The 9,417-nt window shown below is 42.7% G+C and overlaps 2 protein-coding genes across 2 annotated transcripts; both read right to left on the bottom strand.

Annotated features, from left to right (window-relative positions):
• Window positions 1–417: 417 nt before the first annotated feature.
• Window positions 418–1,091, bottom strand: LOC119324567. The gene has a single exon (XM_037598348.1). The coding sequence runs from the start codon at window positions 1,064–1,066 to the stop codon at window positions 686–688; it is 381 nt and encodes a 126-aa protein (XP_037454245.1). The 5' UTR covers window positions 1,067–1,091; the 3' UTR covers window positions 418–685.
• A 721-nt stretch (window positions 1,092–1,812) lies between these two features.
• Window positions 1,813–6,044, bottom strand: LOC119326556 (protein MIS12 homolog). Its single transcript, XM_037600189.1, has 7 exons — window positions 5,734–6,044; window positions 5,572–5,635; window positions 4,687–4,806; window positions 3,491–3,583; window positions 3,272–3,410; window positions 2,317–2,451; window positions 1,813–2,223 (listed from the first exon to the last, which is right to left on the bottom strand). Exons 1-7 carry the CDS (start codon window positions 5,856–5,858, stop codon window positions 2,156–2,158), a joined length of 744 nt encoding a protein of 247 aa, XP_037456086.1. The 5' UTR covers window positions 5,859–6,044; the 3' UTR covers window positions 1,813–2,155.
• Window positions 6,045–9,417: the final 3,373 nt, after the last annotated feature.

Raw genomic sequence — 9,417 nt, 5'->3', positions numbered from 1 at the left:
CATTGATAAAGTGAAAGTTGTAGCTACCCGGGTTGATCAAACTCCTAACAAATCACTAAATTGTGTTGCAAAGAAACACAATAAGAGTTCATTGAAGTTCCAGCTAGGCATTCCCTGTGTTTATTTGTGATGATAACTGGATTTTCCAGTGCAACACCACTGCTGATCAAAGAGATCTGCTAATTAAGTATCCCTGCTGGACTAACGTCTTCAATAAAATGGCTAAAATTGCATACCAATACCACTATGATACAAGAGACTTGGGAATTAAGTATCCCTAGTAGACTAATGTTTTCAACAATAAAATCAAACACCATCTATGCAAGATAAACAGCACACAACAGCAAGAATTGAAGCGAATTTATTAGCTTAGCATCAGCTCGTTCCCAAGACAGCCACAATTGAGCAGAAATAACATAGCAACAATCCATAACCAATCATACTATTAAAGAGAAACTCGCAGAGATGATAATAATCAAGGAACGTTAAGGCACTTGCGTATTAACCAAACAACACGAGATCCAAGGGCAACGCAGCAGCACGATACTTAGATTGATCACCGAAAGGTCTCCAGATGCCTCGAAATAGTTTCACTTCACCGATAATAACCTAACTAGATAGACCACCAGTACCATATCGACAGAACGACTCCCAGCCTCATTACTAGTACCGTAAGACGCCTCGATCAGGCCAGATCGGAGTCGTCGAAGTCGGCGCCGTCGAAGGTGTTGAAGAAGCCGGCGAAGGGGAGGGGGCCCCGGGCCTCGTTCCCGCGGCCGCCCATGCGGTGGGAGTGGAGGAGGTCCCCCTCGTCGTCGTCGTCGAGGAAGCCTGCGCCGGCGGCGCTGCGGGGGGAGTCGTCGATGTCCATGAGCGTGGTGATGGCGTCGTCCTCCATGGCGGCGACGGCGGCGGCAGCGGAGCGCGGGGAGATCGGGGCGGCGGCAGGGACGTAGCGGATAGGGTTTTGGCCGGGCGTGCCGGGGTGGTGGCGGGGGTGATGGGGCGTCGGTGGGCCGCGCGGGGTGCGGAGCAGCCTTTGGTGGCGGGGCGTCCTGGCGTCCATCTTGTGGGTTGCGGCGGCTATTAACCTGGCGTGGCTGGCGTGCGAGGGTTTGGAGATCTGTGCGTGCCTTGCTGGCCCACGGCTTATTTTTATATGGACGGACGGAGACGCTGCGTTTTCCTTTCGTTTTCCTTTCGTTTTCCGTTTCCTCGGAAGGGACGATGGTGTTCTTTCAGGACGTCACCTTTTTTTTTTATAATCAGACGCTTATATATACGCACCTACACTCATCGCTATAAATATACGTGTATATCCTATTTTATGAGTACCTCCTACGACGTTGCCTCTTACCTTGTTTCTTTGGCTTTGCTGAGATCTCAGATTAGAATCCGCAACTACTATATTGGATGTCTGTCTCCCGAATCTCAATCAGAAAATGTAAAACAACATACAACAAACAATTACCTAAACAAATCATTTGGCACCTAAACAAAAAATAAGTGGACAGCCGATGATACTATTTACCTTTCTTTATCATTTTTGCAAAATGTCATAATTATCATAGTTTCTAAGAAACTACTACTACTACATAGGTGCACAAGATATGACGTCAGTTATTTTATGGGATGGTGATTTGAACAAATTGCAGAAAAATCACATTAGAGACCTCCGGTCTATTTTTATCGATTCCGCTTCAATTGCTTATTTCCACTGAGAGATACCAAGAAAACAGCTCCAAGAGAAGGACATGAATCTACAACGGCACAAAACACCACCAAAGGTTAAACCGCAAAGAAAACCCAACAGAAAGGAGCATTGGACAATTTTTCATACAAAAAAGGTTGTATTCGACAGAAACACTCCATGGAGAGTTTACTGCAGACCTTTTATTTGTTTATCTCAATTTCGTGCAGCGGCAACAATGGTGAACGGATGGGATTAAGCACTAGAGGCCTTATAGAATGCTGGAGAATGGAGAATGCTACTGTGCTAGTGGTCTTTTGAGTTGGAGCTGACATGTACATACAGCTGTTCTGATAGAACTGCAGTTGAGGTAGCTAGCGAGAGGGTAGCTTGACAACATTACAGCGGACTTGGTAGTACATGGGGCGGTCGACATCCTCATACTGCGAGCACCCACAACACAAGTTACTCCTCCCGCGAGCCATTCACAGCCGCGTTCACCTCTTGAATGTCCTCGGTGCTAGGAGCGGAACCTGTGAGACAGGGTGGTGAGATTAAAGTTTGTGCCATAGATACACACGAGAACTACGAAGATATCAAGAGGAAAATGACGGTGGAACCCTTACCTGGTGCTAAACGCTTCTGGTCTCTAAGACAATTGACGTTCCAAACATTTTGGCCCACCATGGCCTCAAGCTCAACCTTTTTCCTTTTCATAACCTTCATTTTCTGGTGCAATTTTGGTATTGTGTTCGCAATAGCTGCAGGTTCATCACAGTTGAGTAGGCATACATTCTGAACCAGAGATAATTGAGCAGAAGCAGTGCTTCTCGAATAGTAGCTAGCAGCACTATCTAGACCAAATTTTGATGTAGGGATATGATCTTTGTGATTTCTGCCAAGCATACTGTTAACCATGTTCAGCTGTATTTATGCTAGATACAAAAAGGATAGAACATTGCCAGACAAAAACTGAGAAGTCATAATTAAGTGTGAGAACCATCTGGTTGCTAAAGCTAACACGTCAGAGCAAAAAGTTCAACAGACGACCAAAGGTTGATGGTGTACTGAATTGTTGCTCATAAATAAATAACAAATGGATAACACTGATAGGTGCAGCACTTGCTACCAAATTACTAGTTAGTATCTCGATGGTCCAACAAGGAGATAGGGAAAGAACATTGACTTCAGGGCTTAAGGTGATAAGACTATGATAACAAATACTCCCTCCGTTCCTAAATATTTGTTTTTCTAGAGATTTCAAATGGACTACCACATACGGATGTATATAGACATATTTTGAAGTGTAGATTCACTCATTTTACTTCGTATGTAGTCACTTGTTGAAATCTCTAGAAAGATAAATATTTAGGAACGGAGGGAGTAATATCTGGTGTGGTTTCACACAATAGCCCTTCACTAATCATCTGAAGTGGTGAGTGTCCAAATAAATACAACAACAACAACAAAGCCTTTAGTCCCAAACAAGTTGGGGTAGGCTAGAGGTGAAACCCATCCAAATAAATAATTCAATAAATTTAAAGTTCTGATTATTTTGAGAATTAAATATTTAATGCACACCTTGTATATTCTCTTGAACAGATTTGTCTTCAAACAACTTCAGTACTTCAGCGATAGAGGAATTAAGGTTACTCTTGTATGTAGTTTGCCTTTCCAAGGAAGAAATTTCTCTTTGAAGTTCTTCAGATTCCTTGTTAGCCTAATTAAACAACACCAGAGTTTGTTAGATTAAGTGTAGATAATATTAACAAGCAAATTCTTTACGAGTAAAGTACTTACATCTGCCAGTTTTTTTCTCAAAGAATTAAGTTCTGCATCCAGTTCCAAATCAGAATTCCCTTCTTTATGCAACACCATTGCAGAAGAATTATCCTGATGAAGAAAATATATTATAATTATACTCATTTACATGCCTCTTGCTTTTTGAAATGCAGGTTGTAAAGTAAATATAAAATAATGCATGGCTTCAGTGAAACAAAATGTGCGCAAACATGTAATTTATTGAGTACCGTATTGCAAGCAAACTTTGACCTTAAGCTTAACTATATGTTTCACGCTGATTCCGTTTAGTAGATATAAGAACTGAACTGCGGATGACACTTACCAGAAACTTTGTTCTGTACCATAATATCAAACTGGAAAGTCGATGGTTATGAATTAATCACTTAGTCGTATTAAACTTCTATTTCCCTACAAACAGTTTAGTAAAATGGTGTCATTGATACTGAATAAATCTATATTTGCCTGTAGGGCATCTAGAATCGAAATCTAAGTGCAATAATTTCGACAAAGATGGGTAGAAAACAGATTTGCACTAATATATGCTAAGAATATAAAAGAAAAAGGTAGCATCCTATTTCAATACAACGGCCAACGAATTAATGATGTGCATTAGTCGGGCAATTCAAAATAAGACATCAATAAGAAATGTCCAGATATATTTTGCCCTGAGATTCAGAAGGTCTTGCTGATATTACTATTTATCATATTACTTCCTAGTTGAACATAATGTACACCACGAGCACTTAGAAAAACTGCACTTCAATAATATCATGAGCTACAACATAGGTAAAGAAAAGCTCAAGCTTTCATAGCCAAAACAAAGCCTAAAAGTCAGAAATGATGGAATGTTAATCACTGTAGAGTAGAGAGCAGAACTCAAATTCTCTAATTGGCTTACAAAATAGTTCAAGCCCGACTGGTATCAACTGTGCACAACTTTTATCTTGAAAGGTTTCCTTGTCAATTGCTGAGTCAACTGAATGAAATGTTTTTTTTTTCACAAACGGGTGAATCAATATAAGATGAGGCATAAGTTTCCACATTATGAACCCCCAAGACAAAAAGTATCTTTAAAATAATCTATAGTAAGTCATGTGAAACAGGGGTGAGAATTGAGTGGATCAATTCATCTAGAGTGTTGGATCAAATTGAAAATTCTGGCTTGCCAAATTACTTTGAGATAAGAGACATACATCTTCAGGTGGCACAAATCCTTCAGGTACAGTTAAACACTTCCGAAGGCAATACATCTCCCAATTGTTCATTCTCTTGTCCAATACATGCTTTACCAAGTGGTGAATTTCATTTACTCCCTAAGACAAAAATCATCACAAAGTCCATAATTTCAGATGTTTCCAGCAGACGTTTTGACAAAACAATATACAGAGCATTTAATCATATGAAAGAATGTAACATAGGCAAAATAAACCAGTTTTTATAACTATCCTAAAGGATGCTATAGGTAAAACCAGATGATTTATAGGTCGAACCTAAAGTTAATATGAGGATTGTTCTAGCTGTTTCAAACTTCCAGTCAGTAATCATTTTACTTTCAGAAATTGCGAATAGTGTCTGGTATCAAATGTGTGACAAAGAAGACCTCATTCCTGGCACAATAAAGTGCCAAGACACTGTTTGCAGAACAAAGTAATATCCAGTTTGCTACAGAAAGGGATCACCAAGCATGTAAATATAAGTTATATATCCTCTACACCTGAAAGACGCATCTACTTAGGCAGTTAAGGCGACATTGCTACATAATTTCCTTTGGAATGGGTATACTCGAACATAATAAACCTATCTATACATGACAGATACAGTTCAGTTATCCCCACTGTGGGATTACAAGCAAAACAGAGCCATCTTCACATGTGCAAGCCACTGAGGGCGTTTAGTCCAGATTCAAACCTAACAGTTTCCCCTGTGCAATCACTGAATTAGATGAAGTAGCATTATTAGCATGTAAAATGCAAAAACTCTTGTCAAGACACCATTCTGGATCTGGTAGTGCCCTGACTCCCCCAAAATTCTGAAGGAGGGTTCGATTCTATTGGATCCGGAGGTCGGAACAAACCTACCCGTTTCAGCTCCTCGGCCTTATTGGTCGCCGTGGCGGCGCCGACCGCCGTGGGGGCGCCTTCCCTGTAGAATGACAGCGAAAGGGCAAAGTTAACAAAACCGGTAGGCGGCAAAGGGGGGCGAAGCGAGCTGGTGTTACGGAGAGGGGTCCGAGGCGTAACTGGAGGCAGTACTCGAAGGCCTGGAAGCAGATGTCGTCGACGAAGTTGAGGACCTCGTTGATGAAGGTCTGAGGGTTCAGTCCGAGCGCCGCCTCCGCCGCCGAGGTCTCGCCGTCCCCTTCCATGCCTCCCGTTGCGGCCCCTCTAGACTAGCGGGCGGCGGCCTTGAATCGTGGCGGCGTGTGTGCAGCTGTGAGTGGAGAGGCGGCTGATTGGACTGGACACGGGAGTATCGAGTAGCTCGGGCTCCGGCGGCCGGCGCGGCGGTTTCGTTCAAATTTTGCGCTGGCCGCTGCCGCTTTTGGGCGAAAACTTAGGCACCCATCAAAAAAACTTGGGCGAAAACTTTTTTTAAGGTAAACTAGAGAGTTCACGACATTCGGAATACAAGCAATCTTCGGCAGAACCCCTAGCCACACATGGCGGCCCACTGCGAGAAACGCAGCTCCCTTAACTAGCAAGTGGGCCTTAAAATTATTGTCTCTACCCTCGAAACGGAAATCAACAGAAGAAAAATTATTGCTACTAGTTTGAATCTCTCGAAGAATAGGAGCATAAGATGGAACACCTGCAGATTTGATATTAGAAATCACTTCTGCACAATCTGAGGCAATGGTGAGATCATGTAGATTCAAATCCCAGGCTAGAGCTAGTGCTTCGCTGCATGCATGTGCCTCCAGACTCGGGTCGGTGAGGCCATAAAAAACCATCGCAGAAGCACCTAAAAACTTGCCAAATTTGTCACGGCATACAACTCCCACTGCTCCTTTGTCTCCTAAAGTTGACAGGCCCCGTCACAGTTTAACTTTGCAGCCTCGCCAGGGGGCGGTAGCCACACTTTTGCTCTCGGCCATTCACTCGTACTTCATTTGCCCTGGGTCTGTGCAAGTAAGCTATGTCTAGCTCCTCCAAAAATCTCTTAATGAAATTCATAGTGGAAAGCGGGCTCTAAATTTATTCTCATGGATGGCCTTTCTCCTGTCCCACCAAATTGCCCACATGGTCACCAAAATCCGAGCTAGGTCATGTTGATTTGTCGTCTCAAACAGCCAAAACAGCCAAAGCCTCGCATCTTCGGTTTGGTTTGATATCACATGCTCGACCAGTTCATCATCCTCCAAAGCCCAAACACATCTTGCCATGCGGCAGATTAGTAGCGAGTGGCGCCAAGTGTCCTCCTCCGCTCCACATATAGAACAAGATGGAGAATCTGACATATGCCTTTCATGTCTAACCAGGCCGGTTGGGATTGAAGTATGCGCCAAACGCCACACGAAAACTCAGTTTTTTGAAGGAACCTTCACCTTCCATAGCCGGGTCCATGAGTTTTTGTCTGGAGCAATATTAGAATGGCCCGGCCGGTGCTCTAGCCAATCCTCTCTTTGTGTTTTGATAGCACAAATCATCCTGTAAGCTGACCTGACCGAAAAGATACCTCGCTTATCATAATGCCAAGCCCAGAAGTCCTCTTGTTGCCTTGTACTAAGTGGTATGTTGAGAATAACCTCGACATCAGCAGGTATGAAGTTCTCAGTTAGGGCTTGCTTGTTCCATGATCGGGTGACAGGATTGATTAGGTCCGAAACCACCATCGGCGGTTTCGTTGATCGGGTGCAGATGGCCCTCAACTTATAGTCTCTCGGCAGCCAGTTGTCCCGCCAAACGTTTTTGCCTGCTCCGGTGTCGATTCTCTTAATAAGCCCCAAGGACAGAATGTCGCGGCCCTCCAAAAGAGACTGCCAGACTTAGGAAGGGGCGCTTCCTAGCGTGGCGTTCAACAAATCAGTGTTTTGGAAGTAACGGGCTTTCAGAACCCGAGCGTTGAGGGATTCCGGCTGCTGCATCAACCTCCATGCTTACCGGGCAAGAAGAGCCAGGTTGAACAACTCGATATCTCGAAAACCCAGGCTGCCCATAAATTTAGGTTTTGACATCGTTTTTCACGACACCCATGTTGTTCTCCTCTCGCCATTTTTACTACCCCACCAAAATTTACGGATCAAACTGTTGATGTGCTCGCATAAACCTCGAGGTAGCTTGAAACATGCCATCGAATATGTTGGGATGGCCTGGGCTACAGACTTGATGAGGACCTCTTTCCCTCCCGCTGACAGACACTTCTCCATCCAACCTTGAACACGTTTCCAGATTCTGTCTTTCAAATATTTAAAAGATCCTTCCTTTGCTCTGCCCACATCTGATGGCAAACCCAAATACTTTTCAGTTAACGAGTCATTGTGTACATCAAGGGTATTCTTGATTGCTTCCTTTGCCGAGTTCGCTACCCCCTTGCTGAAAAAATTCGATGATTTGTCCACATTTATTCTCTGACCTGAAGCATCACAATAAACTCTCAGCAACCCGTTAACGCGTGTAGCAGACGCCTCATTTGCCTAAAAAAAGAGTAGGCTGTCATCGGCAAAAAGGAGATGATTAACCAAAGGGGCTTCCGGCGCCACTACAATTCCCTGAACCCCAATTTGGGACTTCAACAGGCAAGATAGTCCCTCCGCAGCAAGCATGAATAGATATGGCGAGATCGGGTCTCCCTGCCGCAGTCCACGTGAAGGCCTGAAACCATCCAAACTACCACCATTAAACAAAACGAAGAAAGAAACCGAAGTAACACACCTCATAATAGTCTCTGTAAATCTGGGACTGGAGCCCAACTTAATCATGACCGCTTTCAGATACGGCCACTCTAGCGATGGTATGCCTTCATCATATCAAGCTTAAGCGCACAAAACCTGTGACACACCGCGCACTCACTCGCGTGGGCCGGCCCATATCCTAGTCCTAAGACGTTTTCTTTCATTGATTTGGTCGGTTATAGAGCAAAACCAGGAGCTCCTATTTGCCGCATCCTGCGGCAAATAGTTGGAGCGACGCACACAGTGCCTCCACTGGGCCGGCCCATTAGAAAACCACGTGCGCATCACTAAAAAGAGATGTAAAAGTAAAGAGGTCGCGAGGATTCAAGGGGAGTGCAACACACCACTAGACCAAACGGGTGTAACTGATGGTAGGTAGCGCAAATATTATAAGAGCTCAAAGCCACGTTCGCATATGAAAACATTATTCGGAAAAAAATCATAACATTTCCTGAAAGAATGTGGTTTTGTTTTCGAAATTATGAATAATTTTTCAAACAGGTTCTTTTTTGAAAATGAGGAACATTTGTTTTGAAATGGAACATTTTTTTAAATGGCAACACTTTATGAAGTTCGAAAGCAAAGTTGGAAACGTGAACAAATTTTGAAACTCCCGAACAAAATTCGAAAACACAAACATTTTTTGAAATTTGTGAACAGTTTTTGAAACTCGAACATTTTTTGGAAATCCTAAACAAATGAAAACGTGAACCTTTTTTCTAAATGACAGCATTTTTAGAAAAGTTGAGAAAACATTGAACAAAAACACTGTAAACAACTTTTAAAAACAAGAACATTACTTGAAATTTCCCAATTTATTTTGAAAACAATTTTTTAGTTTATGAATTATTTTTTGAAACCATGAACATTTTTTCAAAAGCACGAACATTTTTAAAATCTAAGAACAATTGTTGAAACGTGAACTTTAAAAAAATAAAAATGAAGTTGAAAATAAATACACGTGAAAATAAGCGAAAACAGAAACTAAAAAGGAAGATAAAAGAAAAAAAAGAAGCATAAAAATGAAATAAAA

Source organism: Triticum dicoccoides, chromosome 6B (genome assembly GCF_002162155.2).
Source record: "Triticum dicoccoides isolate Atlit2015 ecotype Zavitan chromosome 6B, WEW_v2.0, whole genome shotgun sequence".
Taxonomy (NCBI): domain Eukaryota; kingdom Viridiplantae; phylum Streptophyta; class Magnoliopsida; order Poales; family Poaceae; genus Triticum; species Triticum dicoccoides.
This window is presented reverse-complemented; position numbering and strand designations above follow the sequence as displayed.